The following is a 26,590-nucleotide window of genomic DNA, read 5'->3' as shown; positions in this document are numbered from 1 at the left end:
AGCGCTTTCCTCCTTCAGCATCGCCTCCACTCCTGCTTTCTGGCCGTCATCCAGATGGGACAAGTCGACTGATGGGGCCCATTTCTCAGTTAGCAGGCTGTCAGCAGATGTAACAGACACCTCGGCGACATGCGCCTTCATGGTTGGGTGTGGTCTGCCCTCCTGGAGCAACTCTGCTGGTAATACAGAGCGCAGTGCAGTTAGTTTCCCCAAGCATGAATACGATGGTAAGGTGATACTGCACTTCCTGTCGTTGGTGATTGGGGTGGATATCTTCATGCGTCTCCCAGCCTTGAGGTCGACAGGTGTTGACTCGATGCTCAAACCGTCGGGAAGGACATGAAGGGGGTCGGCTTCCAACAGGACAGTGGTTGAGTCGGCGAGGTTGAGGCGGACATTGCAGACAATCATTCGAGTCTGTCCAGGGTTGATTGTAATGGGATGTCTACCCATCAGGACACTGCACATATCCTCTCCTTCCTGGCCCTTCAGAATAGCAGTGAGCGCATTGATTTTCTGCCAATGAGATTTAGGGAGGATACGATTAAGGGATATCTTGGCATCATTCTTGGAGTCTTCCTTGATGAGTTCCTCGATAACATTGTAACCGATGATCGGGTGCCTCATTGTTTGATTGGTTACGAGGACAGGAACGGTGATGGCTGGTTTCTGTTCACGCCTTGGTATTCTCAACTGCAGCTTCACCCATCCTTCATATGAGACGACTGTATCATTCACTGCAGCCACCTGCAAAGTCTCCTCTCCATCTAGGATTGCTGAAATGGGTAGGACTTGGGTTTTGGGTATGTACTGTCGCAGCCAATCTAATGAAATTATTGAGACTTGTGCTCCTGTGTCCCACAAGACTTCAACATGCGTATCATTCAGCACCAAAGATACAAGGCATTGTTTTCCAATAAGTTTTATCATTCGCGTCCTCGTCTTGGGGTTTATTGTAGGTGTTGTCGAGTTGAGGGTAGGTCGGGACTTTGATGGATCGGAGGTTACTGGTTGTCCCTCCCAAGTAACCCTACCCCGTTTCCCTGCCTCCTCATGTTGCATCCCCTGGCATAATGTTCAGAGCTTCCACACCGGAAACAGTGGCGGCAGCTCTCTCCTTGTCCTTGTTGCTGGCATGCCTCGCAGCCCCTCTCTCTCCTGCCAGATCTTGGTCCTCTCGGTTGAGCCATCAGGGCACTGAGCTCGGCCTTCACAATCTGTTGGATGCTGTTCGTCAGCTCTTTCAAGTTCAGTGCCTCTGTCTTACTCGTTTGCTTAGAGGTGGTCTCAGGCTTTGCCGGTTCTGCGATGGCAGCAGCAACTCGGGCTTGGCGAGGTTTCAGCTTTTGTTGACGCTCACTCTCATGTGCAACTGCAGTGGTCAACACCTCCAGAAGCTCCTCATCCGATACATCTTGCTGCAGAGTTGACCTGAGCTCATGCTGGATAACAGCATCCTGGAGACCGGTGGAGATTGCTCTCCACGCCATCTTGTGGACCTGCGTACTCCCATAGCAGATTGCTGCCCCCTTTTCCTCTGACGCGAACAGTACCTTTTGTTTCAAGTCCAGGGTGCGGAGCACGAAGTCATGTGGCGATTCCTTTGGAACCTGCACAGCCGAGGATAACTCCTGGAAGAGTGCAGTAGCGTCCCTCTCCCTAAAATGGGATCGCAGGAGGCGACGCAACAGTGGCAAGTCCAAATCACCTCGTCCCTCCAAATAGCTCCGGAGCGAGAGCCCTGGATTCACAGCACGCACCACTGCTTCGGTGATCTCCTCAGCTGGAAATCCCTTTTTCAAGCCACTGTTGATCTGTCTTGCGAGGGAAACGAAAGAGAGTTTGTCCTTCTGGCTAGGCTCGCCAATCTGCCCCTGTATCCTAAACTCCTTTCTCCACGTGACTGGAGTATTTGGCAGCTGGTTGGTCATCTTGAGGATGGGGGATCTCTGTGACGTGTCGTCTGCCTCTTCGGCTGGCTGGTCTGACTTTGGCTGGGTGGGTGGTTCTCTTGGAAGCTTAGTGGTCCTGGCCTTTACCTCAACCACATTCTCATCTCCATCTCTGTCCCCCTTTCCCAGGATCTTGGCCAAACCCTGCAACACTGATTCGCCTCCGTCCTCTGAATCCTCCAGCTCATCCCCATCTAGGAAGCGTCTGATGACACGCTTCAGTCCTGCTCGCCCTTTCGACTTGGCCTTCCCCACGTCTTCCTCAGGTAGCTTGAGCTCCACTGCCGCCTTTAGTAGCTGCTCCTCCGTGCTCGCTGACAATCTTTGCAGCACATCGTCGATCAGCTCCTCAAATCCTGCCATCATAGATAGCTCCGGAATCGGCCTTCTTGTCAAGCTGTCTCTGGAATTGGGTAGGGCCTCGTCTAGGGCTGTTCGGAGATGTTGGAGTTGGGTGGAGTCGTTAGGGAGAACTCGTACACCATCTCAGCATCATCCGGGCAGTGCCTCCAAAATGTAGCCCGCCTCGACCCTTTAAATGAAGAGAAAAGACAGACACGTGTTATTTCTTGGTAAAAGTAACAGTAGAATCCTTTTATTTAGACAAATAATCAAACACATGAATGTATACAAAATAATAATATGAATATGTTGAGATTCAACATATATATCAAGATACTGTAACCCCGAGGTTATTCAGTCTCATATAATAAACTTAACATTGATAACACAATGTATTAACGAGTTCCTATTTAACTAATATCTACAAATTAAACTATTAATACAGTTTCATTATCCAATTAAATAAACACTAACCTAGTAACAAACAGATAATATTATATATATTCCTACTAATATTGTGATTCGTAATACCCTCTCAGATTTATAGAAATATAACGTAAACATAGACCTATGTTGTATCCTTCAAGCTAGCACACAGTACATATATATTCTCAGGTGTAACTATCGTTTTAGGAAAACGAGCTTATCAATCATTACTGCTATCTGCATGATTCACCTATTAATGCACTATTATTATGCTTAGACTACCCAGGATATGACATAGAAACAGAGAAGAATAACCATGAACTATATACAAGACAAGAAATATAGACTAAAGAATATTGATTGTCTCTAAGAAATCTGATAACTTCCACTTCTACAATATACAGCGATACATGTTGTATTAAGCCAATCGATATCCTAAACATCAATCTTTAAATAGAAATACAATTATGGGATATTTATGTACAGGTTTATTCTATTGAAAACTACCAATTAACTATGCTAAGACAATCCCTTATGCCAGGCAAATGCAAACTCTTCAGTGTTTCCAACTTCTAATCTGAGCTCTTAAGCAAACATGCCTCCTAACACTAATTCCCTTGTCCTAGCCCAATGGAGAGTGTAATAGCTTACAACACAGCGTGAACAAGAATACTGGGGAAGGGAGAAAGAGAGAGAGAGAGAGAGAGAGAGAGTGGGAAGAGATAGAGTATCTGTGAGAGAGAGAGAGAGAGAGAGAGAGAGAGAGAGAGGAAGAGAGAGTGTGTTCCTCTACCAAGGGAGAGGGTTAACCTAGCTCTCCACACAGAGTGAACAAAGAGAGATAAGGGAGGGATGGAAGAGGGGGAAGATCTACTACACATGGCATACCGTGTATGTATTATACTCTGTTGTTTCAACACTATGTATCTACACTTGATCATACACATTAACTCAATGGCACTGTTGCATAGTATATACACTATTCACCTAATTTGTAGTTAGAGTAAGTTCCGAAAGATATATTGTAAATCTGGAAAGTACCATTGGTGATATAACATTTACCTTTTCTTTATCAACTCTAGACAAACTCTTATTCTATCTACATGCTCTAATAGTAAATGGAGGATAAACTTCCATATGAATTTATAACAGTTCTGTACTTCATTCTATGAGAACCTTACAGACATAAACATTCAAAGTTTATGACTTGACATACTATTCTTTGCATCGATCAGACAGTTCAACCTACCATGGAACTACATAATGTCCAATTAATAATACTCTTCCAATGTACTTCTTTTCTGACATAGAAATCACAGTCAATCAACATCACTCTTCAACAATTAATACTTCTTAGAACTCCTTCTACATCATATAGTCACACACATAATCAATAACTTTTAACTGGCATTAGTTGATTTTCAACATCCAATCACACTCAACAATTCAATGATTATAATAACTTGAAAGATGAACCAAGCTTACCTTTAAATGAAGAGAAAAGACAGACACGTGTTATTTCTTGGTAAAAGTAACAGTAGAATGCCCTTCTCACAAAGTGTGGTCAAACTCCTGCAGTATCTGGACTCTTCGATTATGTTACAGGGGTAACCATCATCATCAATAGAGGGACTGCCAGGTGTGCTAATTAAAGGCCTGTATGTACCTTTGTGTACTTTGTGGGCCTGCCCACACTAAGCTTTCCAAATAATAATAATAATGTCCCTTTTGCAGCTAACATCAAATTCTGTAGAACTTTGCAGGAATTATGAATATGTCATGTATGTCCTATCTGTGATATTTAAACGTTAGCAGTGTCCTAATATTCAAATTATGCAAGGAAACCAATTACTTGCTAGACTTCACTGTCAGACACTATGGAGTGACTGACTGGTTTTTTTTTCATCTTTGGTAATAACATACATAAAATGAGCTGTAAAGGGTACATGAGCATTTGTCTAAATCAATAACCCACTTCTTGTGATGGCCAAAATTAAACTGATTGAATCTTTGCGCAGCATAAAACGTACGACCATTCAGTACAATGGTCTGAAAAATCAGACTATTACTTAATGGCTCTTTAGCTCCTGAGTCGATTCGACAACTAATTGTCGTTATTTTCCCACTTAAAGACATTTTCAAGCTCCCCTTTTTTTTTAAGGGAAGTTCTAAATTAGTCTTGTCTATTAAATGCCTTTGGAATTTAACCTTTTCATTTTTTTTTGGCTTGCAAATGGGACATAGTACCTTTAAGTTCAGATAAAACATGGATAATTCTCGGTTTCGTTTTTTCTGGGACGCACTGTAAATACAAAGCCTTACTATGGGCTTAGGAAGATCTTTAGGATTGGGGGCCGAAGGCCAGCTCAGCGAGGCACACCGGGGTATCTTCTCTTCTCGATCTGTATCAATAATTGGGGGGGGGGGGGGCCGTGGGTGGGACTCAGATACTTTACCCCCCCCCCCCCCCCCCCCCCCCCCCCCCCCCCCCCCCCCCCCCGCCCCCCCGCGCGCCCCACGCCTCCTTAGCCTACTAAAGAAGCCATAGATGATCATAGACACGGCCTACACACGGTACGTTACGTACAAAGAACTACGACCACATCTGCATAGAATAAAATAATGATGCAGCTGGCTAAATTCGGCCGAGACAAAATTATCGCCGCGCGCGCGCGCCACGCCTTCTCGCGCGCACGTAGATACGTACATTATGGGCGGTTGCATGGGCGTCTTTCAAGCCCATCTGCACCCTCTGGCTCGCGAATTTTTCAAATCGCTCACCGTGACAATGCATTGAAATTGCTTGATCAACACAGGAATAACAATTAAGTGTTGCATGGACACCAGTATATTAACAACATACAGACATGTATTGGCCATCTAGCGATCTAAAAAATTTAAGGGACTCAATAATTCTGGTATGTGCATGACAACATGGTGCATGTACAATTAAAGATAATCTGAAAGGTTTAGTGTAAACAAGTGGGAAAAACTTATTTATTCATCTGTCAAAAAAAAAGAAGTCAGCAGTAAAGGAGTAGTCTAGTCATAGAGATATATACTTAATAAGGCATAGAGATATATACTTAATAAGGCTAGAGTGCGGACTCGTCATACGCGCCCGTTCAAAGCTCTGTGCGCGCATGGAGCGCGGTCCGCCATTACTAAGGAGGGCACAACTTCGAGAAATACCCGGATGTTCCCTTCGAAACTGTGTTACTGATATGCAATGTGAAGCTTCATTTTTCGGGTTGATTTATCGGTTTTCGAGTATGAAACGTTATAATTGTGGTATTTTGCATAATGCATGAACCCTACTCATGCCTCAGTCATGGTATCTGGTGTAGGTCAAGATTAATTACGGATGTTATGGTGAGGTAAAAGGGACACAAAAAGCTATTTATATTTCAGTATATCTTCAATTTTTCTTCCTCTTTGTCAATATAAAACTGCGATATTATGACATTAAATATTACTTGGCTTTCAACCAATCAGAATCAAGCATTTGGGACTTGTATTTGATATTTATGTCATGATATTAAACAAAGTTTTATGCTACAGGGCCAATGCCGGGGGCCAATGTCTTTCTAATTCAGTTATTATGAGAGCCAGGGTTTATTGATTTAAAATGCTTTAAAGGTAATATATTCATTTTATGTTTATGACTATTATAAACAGATTGATACTTATAGATTTGGGATAGAGATGGGTATGTAGATAGCTAGACACATAAATAGATGGATAGATAGATATAATATAGAAGGATAGGTAGATAATGGAAATGCAGATAAAGGACGATACTGAAGATAGGAAGAGGGGGAAGGAAAGAATTATAGGCCTACACATTTATTTTAAAAAATTATGTTATTTACTCATCCAATCATTCATCCATCCATCCAAACATTCTTTTTCTTCTTCTCTCACTCATTTTATATCAAATTCACACCTTATGTCTTTCACCCATTCTCTATAAAATCTCTATTTTTGTCTGAAAGAGTAATTCAATTTTTTACAGTTCACTATAAATATATATGAATATTCTTTAAAAACAGCTGATCATTGATGTAATAATTATTTATTCACACCACTTTTTTTTCTCCATAAATAATATTCTCCTTGATACAGTGTATTTCTTATTTTCTTCATCAACCAGTTTTAGAGAATAAACTTATAATTAAATTTGAAGAAAAAAATGAATAAATGAACCTTTTATTACCACACGGCACACGTGTGTTGATATTCTACAGCATAGGCGTTTTGACATTTTATCGGACATATATACTGCAATAATACATCACAATTGAAAAGACAAACATTGCAAAAACAACACCTCAGATTTTAGCCCCAAATATACTGTCACGGATCATAGGCAACACAACCACAACAAATTGATTCGCCACCAAAGACAAGCATTACACATCCCAAAACCACCACAATAACTCCCAAAACATAAATGTCAGGAGGCCAATGTCTATGTGTCAAGATGTCAGCGATAACGAACACTTTATTAACTAGTCTTGGCTCCAAGCGCACGCAGGCGCGTCACATTTACAAATAATACATCGAGTAATAAATGCAAACCAGAAATAGTAATTGAGCATATATATTCCAAGTCACCTGTATTGCTATGAAGAACTATAATTGAAGAGACTTACATCTCAGGATACTGAACTACACTATTCAGTGAAACCTCATAGTAACATGGTCTTTTGACATCATTATTCATCAGGTGTAATAATAAATTTGAAACTGATTACCCTCAAATGTACACAGTAGATACAACAAGCCAAAGAGTGCACAATCTTATGGGTTTACATCTAGTGACATTATTCCATATAATTTTTCTGTTATCAAATCTCTTCAAAAGCAGTTTTCCATTTTGGAACAAAATTCAAACCTATGTACAAAACGATCTATGGGTGTGTATATGGTGTGCATTACACAGGCTTTTCAATTGCCACACATCTGTGAATTCTTCTCGTTTATTAAAAATGGGCTCACTTGATGTGAATTTCTTGCTTTTCATCTTTAATGATGTAAATCACTTGGTTGAGAGCAATCCAGACAATGTTATAAAAAAAGGTCTACATGTTTATCTCAGGTTATCCATACTGTACCTGCAGAATCAAAGCACATGTAGAGTGCAAATAATTTGCAAAAATTTGTCGCTGTTTTCACGAAGTGACGGTAGTGAAAAAAAATGCATTCACTTTGCGTTACGATTTTCCTCACTACCGTCACTTCCTGAAAATAGGGACGAATTATAGCAACTGAATCAGATACAGCAGGTACAATCATGAAGCTTATAGAGTAAATATTCAAATACAGTGTACCTCACAACAACTCAAAATTCAAGTACATTTTGTTTAACCCCTAATGTAATCAATTCTTCTAAGTTCCACTTTAGTTTGCCTTCGTGTAAAGTTAACAAACAGAAAATTATGGTTAGGTTGTGCAACTGTCACAATGTGTCCCCAAAATTTTATTTTATTACACAGAACAAAAGTCTCAGATTGTTCTGTTTTTTTAAAAGATTATTGAAAGCTCTCTCCAGTTTTAAAACGGCTTCACAGTCAATCATCCAGTGGATAAGCTATGCAGACAAGAGGCAAAATATAAAAGACCGATCTGTCTTTGTAGTTTTGTTTTTCCTGAAAATGCGTTCTCTCCAAAGTTGTGTTGAAGTAGGTCAAGCTGATCCTGGCTAATGAGCTTGCTTTCGTGGACTTCCTGCAAGAGAGTCCTGGTTTTTCCATCTCTCCTGTTTACCTTGTTTCACCACTTTAAGCTGTTTCTTGGCATCTTGCACTTGCTGTCTGGTTATATTCAGTTTCTAATCAACTCAGACAGAAAAAGAATAGTCATGTTCTTTTGTAATGTCATAGGGTTTCTTTGGAGGCACGGGAACACTTTTGGATGTTGTACATGGTTTTGCTGGGAGTCTTGAGCCATGGGTCTGTTTATAGGGAGGATGTCCAGGAAAGACAGTAGGCACAGCTCTAAGAATGAGATGTGGTGTGTAACATCCTTTCCTCCCTTGGGTGTATTCCTGCATTACAATAAAAGCAAATGGAAACAATAATGAGTTTTTTCTCATAACATGACAATTGTTCTACTATTCATGCTATTTCATGTGATTTTTAAGACTGAAACTGAAAGCAGCTTCCAGCCAAATAAATAAAATAATAATGATGTCAGCAAGTCATAAGCAAATTTGATAGAAATAGTGTAGTGTGCGGTGGGATTTTTAGGCTAGCCTAGCCTAGTTGGATAACTCCTGTGATGTGAAATTTGGCAGGCTAGCCTGGCTTAGACCAAAAGCTTTAGTCTCTCTATATCGTCCGTTGTTCTACTGAGACTGCGTCTGGCTCCACTAGACCTCCGATTATATTATGGGAAATGTCAACAAATGTCAGTTTTATTAAAGAAATGACCCATATCAGATGGTTATATCTGTCTAACCTGGCTTTGCCTTTCGGGCTTTAGAAATTAGAGAGTAGAGTTTAGATCTAGAGTCTAGATCTAACTTAGATCTAGAGTCTAGTCTATAGTTAAAATATAGATCTAAAGAAGTTGACATTTGATTTTTATCTTGAAATTAGATAAGATAAAATTAATTGTATCGTTTTATTCTAGACTTTTCTTTAATAGAATCAAGCTCATGGAGTTATATTTCCGAGTTGGACTCTCTGGCTCTTGGAGTTGCGAGCGACTCCAGCGCAGCAGAATTTTCCCATCACCATCCCCAGAACCTTAACCCATGCCTGCCCCAGCCCGGCGGGCGTGGACTGGCGCGCTCCGCTGCTGCAGGAGCTGCGGTGGCTTGTCATGAGACAACCCGGGTACATACTACAGTCACTGCATAAACTACATTTTTAGCTCTAAAATCTCCTTATTAATCAACATAACATTAATAAGAACTTACTTGTGAAATATTATGCAGTTCCCTTTCTTTCTTCGGTTCGAACATCCAAATGCAACGCACGAACCTGGCTTCTCCAATTTTTTCCACGTATGTTGTGCACAGTATCTTGTTGGGTCGTTCGTTTTTCTGCCCTCCTTAGTAATGGCGGCCACAGCTCCAGGTCCACACAGCAATTTGAGCGAGTACGCCCTCTAGTGTTATTAAGTATATATCTCTATGAGTCTAGTATATACTTTCTAGTTTGTAATTTTTGAACCAAACAGATAATGAAGCCACGTTCGTCTATAGGCCTATAGAGAGCTATCTCTCTCTCTCTCTCTCTCTCTCAGAGCGTCGATCTGTGGAAGATCTCTACGAGACCACGGCATTAACAAATGTTTGGCTACTTTCGAACCCAATGAGTGCGACTTTCAAGCAAATTGGGCGGGCTCGGGCGTCATTCATGGTAGTTCGGGAACGTCGTGCGTCGCGTCTTTTTGCGCAGTTAATTAATGCGATGGCCCGCCATTTTATTCTCGAAAGTTGCCTGCACTACATCGTCGGCAAGATCATCGGAACGCTGAACTTTTCCTGGTAACCTTATTAATCGTGAAAAAACACACATTATTTTATAAACGTTCGTACGTACGTCGGGTCACACAGCCAGTGTCTTCCACGGCTTGTTTTGTTTGGTGAGTTGAACAATGAACATGGTGAATTGGCGCAGGTTTCGTGGAATAGGTCGACTGAGCTGACTTGACCGGCTAGGCGAGCAGAGCGCAAGGGGTCCAACGAAGCCCAGCTTAGCTGGTGCTGGCTTCAGTGGCGGGCTAGCTCGACTCACAGTGCAGTGCGTCGAAAGCAGTTGATATAGATCTAGGGGTCTAGGTCTTGTTCAGAAACGTATCCAAATTTTACCCTACTAAAAGAGGCGCTTGCAGGCGCAGATCCAGGATTTCTTAGGGGGGGGGGGGCCAAATTTGAAATTATGCGAGCCAAATATTGGTAGTCTAGATCTAGACCCTACGGGTAATGGTGACCAGCAGTGATGTAATGCAGGAGGGTGCAGGGAAGGGTGAGTTTCCCCCTCCAGCTCCCTCCTTCGCGAAACGCAGAAACTTTGAAGTTTCATTAAATCATTAAATTTAAAGAAACAACGATTCGTTGTACAGTTCTCGACTCTTAATCCTCGTCTGAATTCAGTTTTCCCCCGCTCCTGTGCATAACGTGGAAGCTCTTACGTTTCATTAAATCATTACTAGTCTAGGCTAATGACATTAGAAACAAGACGATTCATTCTACAGTTCTCGACTCTTAATCCTCGTCTGAATTCAGTTTTCCCCCTCCCGCGCAAAATTCGGAAGCTTATTCGCTTTTTAATATTAAATCATAACAGAAACAAGACGATTCGTTGTACAGTTCTCGACTCTTAATCCTCGTCTGAATTCAGGTCCCCCCACCCCACACGAAGCGCGAAACTTTTACGTTTCATTAAATCATTTTAGAGAAAGAAGACGATTTGTTGTACTGTTCTCGAAAATAATCCTTGTCTGAATTCAGTCCCACCCCCCCCCCCTCCAACGCGAAGCGAGGAAGCTTTTAGTTATCAAATCATTAGAGTCTGAATTGTCTGAATTTCAAAGATGTTCCTTGTCTGCTTTAATCTTATTCTTCCTACGTTCTCTTCCTTTTCTCTTTTCTTTTTTTTTAATTTTTAGGGGGGGGTCCGGCAATTTTTTTTTTTGAGCACCCCCACCGCCCTCCTCCCTGGCTACGCGCCTGCGGTCAAATAAATACATTTGATACTTTATCCGACCCCAGAAGCTCAGGGGTTTAAGGCAATAAATTACGGTCAGATAAGCTTTCAGCGGCTGCCTTGGGCTTCTAAGGCCCCCCCCCCCCCCCCCTTATGATCTCGGCAGTGAAACGACCTATCGCCGCAAAAATTTGCATGCATGTCAAGTCAAGTGTATAGAATACTATGGTAATTTCAATTTTTTTGAAAAATTCACTCATTTGCATAATTTATGGTAATTTATGCAAATATGGAATAACATTCACATTTTTATCCATAAATCATATATTCTTCATATTTTAACATTAATTTTCACTACATATATTATTTAGACCATTTTGGATAATACAGCCAAAAAATTTGGAAGAACCAGGTTATTCCTTATGTTATCGATTGTTTTGATAATTTCTAATATGTAGGCCTAGATCTATTTCTTTGTTTTTTAACTTATGTATTTTATTGTTTTTGTTGTTTTATTTCATTTCCAACTTCATGACCCCAAAATAAACACCTAAACTATAAACAAGACCAAATATTAATGTTTTATCTCTTTATTTGAAAAGTGAGATTTCCATATGTTTTGTACACAAATCACAAAAATGAGCGATTATCGGGCTGACATGCAAAGACAAAAGGACACGTGACTTTGTACTGGTAGGTCCGATTTTCGAAAAATTTCTTTCAAAAGATGTGCAAGACTCGAAAGAAAAAAGTCATAAATTTCAGTGCAAGATTTTCTTGCGTTAAAAAATTATCACAAAAATGTCGAGGGAGGGGGGGGGGGGGCTCCTAAAGCCCCCCCCCCCCTGGTCTAGATAGGATTAAGTACCGATTTCGAGTGAAATCAGTGGTGTTTGAAATGTAGAGAATCAATTTTGGTCGTCTAAACAGTTTTTAACACACGGCCAGGATAGTAATGCAGCTATGTGTGATAATTTTTGGTATCTGAAGCCCCTTTCACACTGGGCCATACAGAGAGTTGCGTACCGAATACATGGCCCGATGTCTATTTTTTTGCGTACTTTCGGCGTAGACACTTGATGCAGAAAGTACGCTTTTTTATCACAATTTTTCGCAAAACTACGCTACAGTATGCCTTATACCTGCAAACCAGTCTTGGTAAAGTTACAAGCTCTGAACACAGAAAGATGTATATGGGACTACGCGACACGTGCGCGATATCTATCAGGTCCAAATAGAATATATCGATTAGTAGGCGGTTTCTCAGCAAAATTTGTATCATCACATATTAGTCAAAACATATTCTTTCAAATGATCAGAAATAAGAGCTTCCATTTCATTTTTTGAGAGGGGGCGTTTCCAAAACTAGTCTTTACCTTCAATTGACAGTAACCATATTTTTTTTAAAGTAGAGCTGTATTGGTATGATTGTATTGGCTTATATTTCACACATTTGGGGCCTAAAATTAGCTTCATAACACTAGAAATGTCATAAATAAGAATAAGAGCAGTAACCATGCACTTTGAAGGCATTTGCAGTCTGAAACAAGAACTCAGCTATCTACAATAATACGCTAAGGCGTCGAGGGGGGTATTTTTGCTTGCCCAAATCTCCCCTCCTGCCCGCCCTCGGTCGCTGCCGGGCGGTCCCGCGGACGGACGGCGTTTTAATCTGCATCCTGGGCCACGTCCCCGTGCAATGCGCGGTTTCGGGGTTCCGGGGAGGACGGGCTGAGGAGAGCACGGCGGGCGCGGTAGATTGCAAACCCGCGAGAGCGAGGTGGCAAGGCGTGCACCCGCCCTCCGTCCAATCGAAGAGAGACAGAGAGAGACACACGGCGGACGAGAATCCACTCGCTGTGACGGGCGTAGCAGATACACGGTGTAACGGGTGCGGCTTACCCTGTGTTGTGAATCTTGCTCTATGATATGCAGCACAGGCAGGCCAGAGAAATACACAGCAAATGACGATCTACTCACGTGATGGCTGTAGTAAATACATGATGCAAGGGGTTGGGCGTACACTGTGTTAGGCGTCTTGCTATACGCACTTCAGCGGGCCATGAGTGTATGTGATGATGTATGCGACATGCGTCAAAAATAAAATCCTTTGCATGATCTACCGTAGATCAGCGTGAAGCCACAAAACTGTCTGTAGATGTGATTCTAGGCTTATTTTTCTCATGAGAGTTTCGGACCCAGTGTATAAACCCATTTGCATCCCGTCTACGTCTTAACACAGAGATTAGAGGTAAGCATAATTATATTAATGAATTCCTATCCACCTAATTTACCCATAAAATCTATATAAATCGCAGTTCCTTGAAAGGGACCAGCGTGCTGTGCATGTGCCCAGGCACACATAGGTGCATTACTATCCTGGCTATGTATTATTAGCTGTGCTATCGATTCTCAACATTTCAAAACACCACTGTATAAAACACAACTGATTTCACTAAAAATCGGTACTTTAGTGACAATTGATGACACCTAAATGGCTTTGTAGTTACTTGATTGACGATTCTGAGATTCTGGAATCGGTAGTCAGAATGATTTATGTAACGTCGTGTTGTTTATACCGTATTAATTCTGGTAGTTAATGATTATGTCCTGATGCAGCTGCAGACCATTGATCAACTTATGCGTACGCTTCCACGGTTTCAAAATATGCACTGCTTATAGTTTGTCATCAAAATTAAATGGTCATAATTTATGGATGAGACAACACGCGTCAGTGGCAATTCTGAATTATGAGCTTGCGTTAGGGGGTTCGGTTGACAGTTTCTACGTCAACGTACATGGGTTGTATACTCTTAAATCACCTTTGTTTTTGTGTCATTGTAATGGCCATGATCAGATGTTAAATTTAAGAATAAGCTTGAATATTATTAACGGATTTATTTCAATCGGAAGGAATATCTGTGTTCTTGCATTTGACACTTGCGCCAGAATTCGGCAATTCTTATGATATGCACGTTGCGTGCCCCTTTATTTATTAGAGTCTGCGTGGTCACAGAAACACTGTGCTTTTCGCTTGCATATCACTGTTGCGACGAATTCTGGTGTGGTGCTGTTAAATTCTGGTGTAGCGAAATACAAATACTAACACACATCTAGGAATTGCGCCCACTTGGGACATTGTCAATATTTCCAGCACTAACTTATAAGTGAATTGTATTTCCAAATATAGCAGACATTAGTGGGGATCACCTAACTAACAAAAAATGATATGTATGTTTATATCACCAAAACTGTGAAAGAGTGTAATTCTACTAATAAGGTTAAAGTATTTGGACAGGATAATGATTTGCATTTTTTGATTATAGAAAATCAATATTTTTAAATTAAAATGTAATATTTTAAATTTAAATTAGTTAAGTCTTTATTTGATATTTATTAGCTTATTTCATGATGAAATCAATTATAAATACAATTTTTTTAAATGTCAATCTTTATCAGTGCCACAGAGTTCTACGACTAATGTATGATGAACCCATCGCATGTACCACCTGAAGCAGCGCCCCATGGATGTGTGGCTGAGATGAATCCCTCCCATGTACCATCTCTATCAGTATCAGCGCCCCAAGGAAGTGAAAGTATCAAAGTGAGAGCAATGCAGGTTATTTTTAAACATATTTAAGTTTTATTATGTATTTAATGAATAATAATAATGATTAGTAGTAATGAAAGTGTCTTCCATAGCGCAACAAAAAATCACTTCAATTATTAGTAAATAATAACAAATATATTTGAGGTTAATAGTTTATTTGTTCTGTCATCATTATGTTCCCTTTAAGCTGGACAATACAGTCTCATAAAATGTGATTAAAGTGCACATATAGAGGATCCTTGATAACTTTGCAGAAAAAATATGAATGTTGTTTTCATGCATGGGAGGTTGATATGTCCCATTATCTCATTGTTTTTACAGAAAAGAAAGAGGAGGAAGTATCTGACAACTCCAGGGCAAAGGAAGAGGAAGATGAAGCACGTAACAAATGTGGGTGTGTCTCAATGTTGGTGTTTGAGTGAATATGTGTGTCTCCGTCTGTTTAAAGGCTTTGCCGCGGGGCGGGGTGTGTTTTTTTTAAAAATTGTGTAAGCAGGGAGTGAGGGGGGAGGGCATCATCTAAAATCGCTTAAACTACAGTTTGAAAGAGTACATATTGTTCTCTTTATGGTACAAACACTAAATTTAGAGGTCATTGTGCAGTTTGTGATACAAGAACATAATTTGGCACAAAGACCAATAATGTGTCACAAATTGTTCATTTTGTGATACAAGCAAAAAAATAGCCAAGTACCGTATATCTCCGTGTATGAGACGCTCACCTGTGTAAAAGACCCCAATTTTTGTGGCAGCCCAAAAACCAAAACAAAAAGATAATAGCTTGATGGGACCTGTTACACAAATTGTTAATTTTGATATACAAGCAACATATTAACTCTAATTATAGCTTGAAAAGACACAAATTTTTCGTTTCATGATACAAGCACTACATTTAAACAAACATGCAAGAAAGGGTACAAACTGTACGGTTTCTGATACTAGCCCAAATATTGAACGGCTGAAAAGGCTGAAAAGTTTGATGCCACAGACAAACGCAATATGGCTGCCACAGCAAAGAGCACCGTCCGTTTTGCTAGTCCCTTTAATAATGTTTCAGCCTTCATTCATCGTTTGGTCATTTTTAAAAGCAAACCAAAATCAGTGAGCTTATCATATTTAGCAGTTTCCGGCTCCGCCCTTTGCTCGCAACGCAAAATTACATTAAAATTTTGTTACAGGATTCACTTTCTTTGCTCGCAATGTTACACCATGTTTTGTATTGTTTACCTTTAGTTTCATGACCCAGTGCAACCATTCTAGCCTGCTCCTGTTAATAAATGTGTCTCTCATTCTCAATCTCATGACATGAATAAAGACATCACAATGACAATAAAAATCAACTCTGGAGCTGGCGTGGAATCCTTTTTATTTAAGTCCCTTTTAAGCATATTTCCCAATTGATTTTAATAATGTTGTTCTTTTAATTTCTTTCAGATGCGGGAGCGACGCAGAAACTTGCAATTCTCCCTCACAACAAAAAATCGATCAAATCACATCGCATCACCTGAGGATGAAGCACATCTCAATCAAACAGAGGGGTCTGGCCCAAGCACCGAACCAATCCACCATGCAAACCACATTGCATCACAGGAGGCTGCACGTGAGGATGCAGCACATCTTATTCAATCAGAGAAAATCATCGTTACTGACAGTTCAGTTGCAAGCTGCCGTGAGTCAACACACGTACTATACAGTGCGTCCCAGACAAAAAGAAACCGAGAATTATCAATGTTTTATTATAACTTAATCACAATTAATATTGATAAATGACACATGTTTGGAAAGCATGTGTAGACGAAAGACTTCATGCATGGCTGATTGTCAACGAAACGGAGTTAAGTCTTTTGTTAATTCCGTTGGTTGCTACGGCAGGCAGCCAGTGAAAACGAATTTGTTTAATGAAATTATGGAAATACAAGCACCACTTTAAACAAACAGAACTTTGTTATTCCTAGCTCATTTTTCCTAACTAAGGTGTCATATGAAAGGGCACAAACTCAACTGTCTAGAAATGTGATTTTCTCTTTGAAATTCAGATATCGTCGGCCAAATGACTTGTTGGTTTCCTCTCTTCAAATTCATTTTAATCACTCATGCGTGAAGTATGAATTATATGAGTTTCGTCAAATGAAAGAGGAGGATCTAAGCTGTCCAAACATGTGTCATTTATCAATTATAATTGTGACCAAGTTATAATAAAACATCGATAAATCTCGGTTTCGTGTTTTCTGGGACGCACTGTACATGTACAGTGTAGTGTAGCTGCTGTCGGAATTTGACTGTGCTGTGTGTGAGCTAATAGAGTCGAAGAGACTATGGAGGGCCAAGCATGCCAATATTCGTACAGCTATACGATTATATGTCTATCCATCCATTGAAGTATCAGTGAACACAAAAGTGGCATGCCGAAGTACCATAAAATCGTTTGGGGGGAGGGGGGGGGGGGAGAAAAATAATCTGCATCGCCATGCACCACTCTTACATGTTACATGCAGGCCCTGCGAAACATTTTTTTTCAAAGTGGAGGGGGGGGGGGGGGGGGGGGGGGGATCAGGTTGATCGTAACAAGCGAAGCGAGTTGAGTGTAAATAGTCCACCGGTTCCAACTGTCACTTCAGTACCAATTTTGAGTTAAATCAGTTGAGTTTTGTACAAAATTTGGTGTTTAAAATGTTGAGAATCAATTGAGGTCGTGTAAACAGATTTTAATACAGGGCCAGGATAGTAATGCAGCTATATGTTATTACTGTCGGTATCTGAAGCCCCATTCACACCGGGCCATACGTAGAGTTACGTGGTGCCTATGGACAGGGTATGTAACCATACGCCATCGTACGCCAGCCTATGCATAACCTACGCAAGGACTACGTTGAAGCAACGTTTTTTTCATTTATACGCAGCCCTGCTTAGTTGGTACGCCACACTATGCAACCCTACGCAGATCCAGTGTAAAAGGGGCTTAAAGAATAACTAGCATTGGATCGGGGACTTATGGTGTCCTCTAAATGGCAAATAAAGTTCTCGGTGGTTTTAATTTACAGTCTATATACACCCCCCCCCCCCCCCCCCCCCCTCTAGAATCCCGCAGATTTCCGCGGGTCCTGCTAGTAATTTGTAAAACAATATATCAGGAATAGTTACACAAATGAGAGGCAAGTTAGTATACTTTCTAACAAAACTGACAAATTTGATTAAAAAACAGATTAATTTTGAGAGGATTTTGATCGTTAAAGTATTATTTCATTGAATTTCCCAAATAATTTTCAGTCATTATATTGCTTTAAAAAAAAAAAACTATTTTCTGTATATACAGTATTATTATTTTCAATATGCAGTAAGGTAATCAGTAATTCAGAAATCGCTTATTATGGTTGATATTCATTACCGTATGTATACATGTTTCTTATTCTGAATTATTATATGATATTCATTTGTACATGTATTCAAATATGTTATTCAGAGATTAATTTTCAATGAAAATGGCCTGTCGGAGGATCCAAAAAATTAGGGAAAAAAATAAATTTGCAGTAAAAATCTCTTTTGCAGCCTTGTAGTTCTTGTTTGATTGCTGTATGTGATTACATGTATATTACAAACATTTCGAAAAATTGGATTGTATTAAAGCTTCATGTACTATTTTATGTGACTATTGTGCATTTTCATATCTCCATTTTCTCAATCTTTGTACTTGTACTTCTTCTTGTATTACTGAAATTAATAGAAACAAATTTTAACATATAGATAATTCCTTATCTAACTTAACAGGAAATTTAGTGACAAAGTAATTGTAGGTCACTGTTTCCATCATGGGTGTCGATCCGTAACTGATACCTATTCATCAGGGGGGGATGATCTATTCATTCATCCCCCCCTGATGAATAGGTATTACGTAAGGATCGACACCCATGGTTTCCATTGTTGGTAACAGATGTCCCACCTTACCAGTGATGGTCATCTGGGAGCTTGGTATAACACACAAAATAATGGTCACCCTTCCATCAATATTACATGATGGGGGTTAGATGTCAGGATGCTGAACAAAATAAAGCTGTCACTTTTGCCTTTGGTTTTATTGAATGAAAACTACGCATGACATTGAGTAGCACTAAACGTCATCATTTGTCCTTTATAATATTGTCTGACACAAAGCCTTAAAATGTTTATGAAATAGTGCTAAACTTCTTCAAATTCCTGTTTTAAAATCAAGTATCCAGATAACATTAATGCATTTACATTTAAGTTGAGTGACCTTATATTTGAGGAGATAAAAAATTGAATTCTCTATTTTGTCTTGCTACAGATCGTGCAACAGAAGGGCCGGTGAACATGGTTTCCATTTTGAAACCACAAGCAGCAGGCGTCTCTGCCGAGCCTCTCATCAACCTAATCTGTGCAGACGAAGAGCTGTCTGAGAGTCAGCAAAAGGTCTACGCAGAATGGGATAAACAAGTGAAGGAGTACGATGACCTTATGAAGAAGCACAAAGAGGAAGAAGAAAAATACCAGAAAGCTGTCAAAGCTGTTGACACTAGAGTCGGCTTGAAGGATTCCGAGCACCAAGTTGCAAACGGTCCAACCAAGTTTCTGAGAGCAGTACCTACTTCAACCTCCACAGTGTCTAATCAAAGTAAATCGGTTGTGAATAACAGCTTCCGCGGAAGAGTTATACCAAGTGTTTCAACGGTTCCAAATCCATTACTTCAGAGGACCAACACTCTCCAGTCTGTAAGAACCCCTGTAAATGGAAGGCAACAGCTAGCTTATGGGGGAAACCAACTCACAGGTAGACAGCAGATCACAACAACAACAGCATCTGGGATCAAAATGACGTTGAGTGCATCACAGCAGACAAACAGACTGCCAGGTGTCATGCGTCCAGGTTCATATGTGATACATAATGGCATTGCTCAAGCAACAACCAAAGTTGTTCAACCTGGGGTGACTGTGAATAATCAGCAGCGGGTTGTTAATATTCCTACCGATAGCCTCCAAACTTACATGAAACAGTCAATTCAGAATGTTTCAGGTCCTATTCAACGTCAACCTGCCATACAGAATGTCTCAAGAGGGGTCAAAAGACCAGCTGAAGTCACTCTCACTGCTGTGACTGCTGAAACCAAACGCCCCAAAGCGACAGTGGATTCCAAGGATCTACTTGTATTTTATCCCATGAAGAAAGGAAACTTGGTGCAAACTGAGGATGCTTCAAAGCGCTTCAAGATCAAGTGTTTCCATTGCGAGGAAACTATGGCTAGCAATGTGCAGTATGCTACACATGTCAAGAAGATTGCAGAGAACTTGTGGGCAAACAAGACATCGCTTGCTTCTATGGTTGTGTGCCCCAAGTGCTTTAAACGTTTCCGTACCCCATTTGAAATGCAGGAACACCTTGAACGCTCTCACATGAAGGGATCAATGTACCAATGTTTCACTTGTGACCTGTCCTTCAGTAACATTTCCATGCTGCTGAAGCATATGAACATGTTCCATAGTGTTGCACAGATGCCTTTTTGCTGCCGCATCTGTCAGTACCGTACCTCTGCCTACGCTGATATAATTGAGCACTTCTCTCTAAAACATGAAGGATACAAGGCTCTCATGTGTCCGTACTGCCTGAAGATGCTCCGTTGTAGCAAGACTTTTCTCCAACATTGTCAGAGACACATCCAGTTGGCAATGCGAGCAACAGGTTCCGGCGTATATCCTTGCAAGAATTGTAAGCTGTCCTTTTTGTCAACGATTGAACGCAACGAGCATCTAGATAAAGATCACAGGAAGTATGATTATAAAGACAGAGACGGGGTGCCAAGGTATGTGCGTGATACTCTGAAGTCTCTTGAGATCATGGCTTCTGCTGGAGTCACCAACTTACCACCAACACATACAATCAGTCCAAAGAAAGTTGAAATCAAGTATGGCTTCACTCAGCAGGCTTCACTCAACAAGAAACTAGCTTGTATGGAGTGTGGTCTTCTCTTTTCCAATTTTGGCAGTCATTTTACAATCCAGCTGCGTTGTGACAAGTGTCCCTATTCGTCGTACTGCCCCAGATCTGTCAGCAACCACATGATTCTCTTCCACAAGATAGGTCGGGATCCACCCAAACTTGGTATAGTTTCTAAAAAGAAGAATCACGATGGCACAATCACCCTGACATGTAAAACCTGCAACTACCAAACCAAAGCTCCTACTCATATGGCGCACCATCGTGCTAAGAAGTGTGTCAAGAGAACGCCTATGGAGTGGATATCCTACCTAAATGTACCCAACACCAAGAAGAATGAAAGGGGCGGTTCTAAGCTGGTAGATGTGATTGTTCTGGACTCTGATGAGGACTGATAATTGGTCAGGTATGCATGCATTTAGTCTTAAAGGCACATTGTCCTACTTGTAGCTACTTGCTTCCTCTATATAGAAAACTTCCCCAATCGGTGCCTGTTGGTCCCCCATGATCCTTTTTTTTCTTATGTTAAATGAGAGCTGAGTTAATGAGATAGCCACCTGTCACAGTGACCTTGCTGGCTCGATGGGTGGTCTAATCCCTTCTTGCTGAAGTAGTAAAGCCTGCCTTTAAAAGTGAAACAAATTCATTGATTGGAAAATTTCAAGATAGCGCTAAAAGAAAGATACAAAAAAAATTCTTTGCCGGACCAAAGGTATAAAAAAAATTTTTTTTTATTTTTTAGAGCAGATGAATTGCGTAAGTGACACTCCATTTTCATTGTTACTTGATGAGAATTAAATCTCTGAATTTTCATTACACCTCAAACAGATATTTCATTATGCCTCTGTTACGAATTTGTAGGAGGCATTATAATTTTGGGTTGTCCGTTCGCCCGTGCCTGTCAGTCCATACGTCCCGTTCTCGTGATCACGTTATCTCAAGAACCGATTGATAGATGCCCGCGAAACTTGGGTCATGTATGTATCTTGCAGAGCCAATGAACTGATCAGATTTTGGGAGTCAAGGGGTCATATGTATATGAAAAATAGCTTGTAATCACGATATTTTGAGAACCTTTTAACGGATTATACAATCAACCTTTAATTTTAAAAATTGCTTCTGAAGTATTGATACTATTTTCTGAATATTATATATTCATAATTGTTGGTTCTTATTTTAAATAATATCAAAATTCACATTTTTCATGATTCAACTGAAAAAATAACTCATATTAGTGCATCCACACAAAACTTATTACTATCAATATAACTTGGATGCTGGTGTTAGGAAATAATATTCTTAGGGGGAAATGGGAAATTTGTATTATCAATATAAAGAAAACAATTATTGGATAGTGAGGCAATGACGTCACAGACTCATGAGTGAGTCGCCAATTTGTTTTTCATGTCATTAAAAAATAATAACTTTCTTATTAGTCATCCGATTTTGCTCAATCTATCTTTGATTGGTTTGTCTGATTTTTCTGCTTCTATTATAAGTACCGTAAGTTATTTTTGGAATGGACTTGGCCTTTGAAGAGAAAAAAAGTGAAAAGTTTTTAATAACATACATGAATTACATTTGGCTGAATCGTTGAATGTTCTGCATGTACATATATAATCTCCCCAAAATTCATCTCAGATCATCATTGTGCAATCTCAATTCTCAAATACATCTCTGGGCTGCATTTCAATTTTCAATCATTCCCTTAAAGCAGGTGGTATATCGTTTAATGATGCAGCGGTACAGAATTAATGTAGTACCACTGTGTGTGTGCTCTCTCTCTTTCTCTTCATGCATATCAGGTACACTGTACAGTCTGTTCTTGTGGGTGGACCTCTACAGGATGCTAGATGATGCTGCTAGGTCGGTCTACATGTAACCTACAGATCAGGGGCCGGTCTCACAAAGCCTTTTTTCAATGACAAATGAAAACAAATCAGTGACAAATCTGCTGATAACCAATCAGAAGCAAGGATTTCAGTAGCTTATAACAAAAACTGTCATTTGTCACTGATGACAAGTTTTGTGAAACGCCCTCCTGTGTTATTGATATGGCAAAGTAGCCTGTCACAGGTTTTGTCTCCTAATTGCCCATGTTCTTATATATTCCATTCATAAATTGCAAAGGATTGAACACATCCCTAGGTAAATTCAGTTATCAAAACTTATCTCTTTTTCGTTCACTTTGAAATAGTATGGTAATTATCATGGTACATGTATGTGCAACACATGACATCTTCTTGGTGAAATTCTGTAAAGAATGTTTTTTTCATTTGCTCATCAACGAGTCTTTATACACATGATTTGTTTCAGGATTGTGTATACAGTGTATGTCTGGGATTGGTATTGAAAATTGATGTTGTGTTGACGGCAATAATAATTTCTCAGGCATTGAATTCTTTTAAATAATTATAATTATTATTATTAAGTATTTTGGTGTCACCTGTGCCTGGGAGGAAAAAAAGTGAACTGAATCACTGACCCTCTGTCTCTCCAGATATAAATGATTGGGGTCGTGCGGGTGGACCACTACACTGGGGTTTCCCCCTACTCTTATTCAAATAGTGCAGTGGGTTCTTAACGTGCAAAGGTAGTGACTCTCCTCTACATGGAGCCTCTCTTTAACGTCCTATCCGAGGGACAGAGTGTTACATAAATTAACATAGCATGTGTCTGTGAAATAGGGGAGGGGCACATTTACACACAACACAGGCTGCAGTCATTTACCTGGTTTAGACCTGAACCGATGACTTTTGGTTCAACAGGGAGGCGCTTTTACTGACTGAGCTAACTTGCCTCCTTTGAGTTTTGTATACTTATGCCTTATCCTCAATGTTAAAGAAATGTGAAATTACATTTCATTATAAAATGCTAGACATTATTATGGCTAACCTCTCAATAGCTTAGATCATGCAAATATTTTAGAATTTGCTATTTCCTATGCTTTTCTTTGTGGTGTGGAAGTGTATATGGAATGGGGTAGGGGAAATAAATAAAGAAAACTAATAGGTAATTGAACAAGGTACATTTTAGCTAAAGCTATTAAAGTTAAAAAGTGCTACCAGAGAGTCAGAGACTTGACATTTTCTTTTTTTGGTTCATCGTATTAGCTTGTTCCATCATTTGAGATATACATTGAGAGCTAGGGTATGCATTTGCTGTATTATTTAAGGTTATCTTGCTAAAGGGAGTACTGTATTGTTGGCACAAAAATTCTAGAATCCAAGGTCTTGGACATGTATTTATGAAATTTGGTAAAAGTATGATTTATCATAGAAAAATGTGTAACAATCAGAGTTGATAGGTTTTAGGGAAGTTGAGTTGTCTTCATAAAAGGTGCATGAAAAATGTACACTGTAAATGTACTTACATGTAGATACTAATAATTTTCCTATTTGAAGGATAACTGAATATGCCGTAGATGCATCATTATATAATTGTAAATATGTGTAAACTAATTCATTCATGGTATTGTTATTACTTATTTTGTCCGGTGTAGGTAAAAATAAAAAATGCCAAGAGTAAATGTAAATGAAGAAAAAGAGCCCCAAACAACTTTAAAGTTGAGGCATTTAGCTGCTGAAACGTGCATGTTTTGTAAGGAATTTATTTGTTTGTGGAGTATACTCCAAGCTCTAATTTGTATTTGTTCTTTGGTTGTTATGGCTGACACCCATTTCTGCATGTTTGCCTCTTCCATACATGTCAGATTTGAGAAGACAAATTTTCTTTTTGTACACATTCATGGAAGTTTTCTGTTTCCAAGCATTTGTAACATAGTGATTGTACCACCATATATGTGATGCTTAACTCTGATTGTACATGTACAAGTATTATACATTTATGTTTTTCATTTTCTTGCTGTATATGTAATGGAAACATTGTTTGATGTACATGCATTTTTGTTTTAGATTGTCTTCTTCAGATATTTTGTTTAATGATATTTTGTTTATGATGCCAATTATTATTTACAATAAGTGTAAGAATTGAATTTAGCAGGAGGCTCTTCCTTGATTAATTAAGCTGTCCACAACTTGAATTACAACCAATCAGAATTGTGTATTTGGGACCTGATTTAAACTTTGGGTTTATAATTTCATATATAGAAAAATATAAGCAAATGGCCCTACATCTAGTTGATTTAAGTGGTTAATTTGAGCTGGGGAACCAAAGAGAAAGACCAAACGAACAATTCCTGCTTAATAGGCAAACCTATGTGAAAGGTGTTGATCATTCTTTGCATAGATTATATTAGTGTAATTATTTTTTCTTTAGAAATAGTATCCATTCTATATATTTGTGGTAATGTTTTTGTGTTTACTAGTATCTTTTTAGAAATTGAATGTCTGTGTCTTCTTGGAGAGGTCATCACAGTAATTATTAGGCAGGATAATAAGTACATGTACATGTTTAATTTACCAGTAATACTCCATGACTCCTTAAAAAGTAAAGGAAACATTGTAAACATACTATTGCCTTAGTTGGTCAACTGATAATCTTTTGAAATGTGTTAAGACTATATAGTTGAACATGTAAGCTCTTGTTGAAAGGAGGTACATGTATATGTTAACGTTTTGTGTGCATGTTCTGAGAGTCAGATTAGCCTTTGACTTCCTGCAATAACCACTTGCCATTTCGCACATTTATTCTCTTATAAAAGATTAGGAAGAAAACCTTTCTTATCATAGGTTGTTGAGGTTATCTTGCATCATAATAATCTGATCTAATTTTAGGGTCATAGAATTGATACATATGTAGCTTTTAAAACAAAGGTGCTGTAATTTGTCAGAGAAAAGTCATGTTTAAATCCTTGTCTATTTACCATCAAATCATACATTTTTAGCCAGAATGGCTTAGACTTGATTTAATATACTTTTAACACAGAGTTAACACCCGTCTGGCTCCGGAGTCTGGCTATGAACAGACAACAAATGTGTATGCAAGACAGTTCCAGATTCCACAAGAAAAGATCTATAGAAAATCTGTTTTCTGTCCCATTTGTCGAGGACCCCAATAGCTATGGAAAAAGGACTACAGTATTTGTCTGAACTATTGGTGAATTACAAAAATTAAGGGCATTTTTTTTTTTTTTTTTTTTTTTTTTTTGGGGGGGGGGGGGGGTGGGGTGGTACAAAATCTGTAATTTAGAAGGGGAAAGGGGGGGGGGCAGATGAGGTATAAATACATGTATATAAATTGGAATGTGTTAAACCAACATTTTCCCTGATTTCATGTTAATTAGCGGTTTCATTGCTTCAAAACCTATATATATATTCTTTCACTAATGGATTGTAATTTTGAAATTCTGGAATAGTCACGTGTTGCACCTTTTATAAACAGTAAACACCCTGGCCCGAATTCGCAAAGGAGGTTTAGATTTGACCCATGGTTTAAACTCTCGTTTACATAACCCACAGTTTAAAATTAACGCAAAATAAGCATACCTTGCCTTGCGCCTTCTAATATTGGACCTATGACTGTACCGCGCTTATTTTGCACTAATTTTAGACCATGGGCTATGTAAATGAAGATTCCAACCCTGGGTTAGCTTTAAACCTCCTTGGTGAATTCTGGCTTTTGGGTTTGAATCCATTTGTAGTATACAATTAAGTCTTAATCGTATCAGCATGCATGTTCAACAGACAAGAGTAAA

At 39.4% G+C, this 26,590-nt stretch overlaps 1 protein-coding gene and 1 long non-coding RNA gene across 5 annotated transcripts; one reads left to right on the top strand and one right to left on the bottom strand.

The window, feature by feature from the left end:
- Positions 1-8,365: 8,365 nt before the first annotated feature.
- LOC115929202 lies at positions 8,366-9,860 on the bottom strand. The gene is made up of 2 exons (XR_004066374.1): positions 9,646-9,860; positions 8,366-8,769 (listed from the first exon to the last, which is right to left on the bottom strand). It is a non-coding gene; the product is annotated as an uncharacterized LOC115929202 (long non-coding RNA).
- A 272-nt stretch (positions 9,861-10,132) lies between these two features.
- On the top strand, positions 10,133-25,574 carry LOC100888758 (pogo transposable element with ZNF domain). 4 transcript variants are annotated; one of them, XM_030997691.1, is made up of 6 exons: positions 10,133-10,316; positions 14,840-14,984; positions 15,312-15,380; positions 16,425-16,659; positions 19,291-21,340; positions 22,740-25,574. In XM_030997691.1, the coding sequence occupies exons 2-5, from the start codon at positions 14,865-14,867 to the stop codon at positions 21,327-21,329; spliced, it is 2,463 nt and encodes an 820-aa protein (XP_030853551.1). In that variant the 5' UTR covers positions 10,133-10,316; positions 14,840-14,864; the 3' UTR covers positions 21,330-21,340; positions 22,740-25,574. The 4 variants fall into 4 exon arrangements, with proteins under 4 accessions (XP_030853551.1, XP_030853560.1, XP_030853566.1 ...); XM_030997697.1 differs by lacking the exon at positions 10,133-10,316 and adding an exon at positions 13,316-13,631; XM_030997700.1 differs by lacking the exon at positions 15,312-15,380.
- Positions 25,575-26,590: the final 1,016 nt, after the last annotated feature.

The sequence above is a fragment of the Strongylocentrotus purpuratus genome, unplaced genomic scaffold, assembly GCF_000002235.5.
Source record: "Strongylocentrotus purpuratus isolate Spur 01 unplaced genomic scaffold, Spur_5.0 spur5_contig_858, whole genome shotgun sequence".
NCBI classification, from domain to species: domain Eukaryota; kingdom Metazoa; phylum Echinodermata; class Echinoidea; order Camarodonta; family Strongylocentrotidae; genus Strongylocentrotus; species Strongylocentrotus purpuratus.
This window is presented reverse-complemented; position numbering and strand designations above follow the sequence as displayed.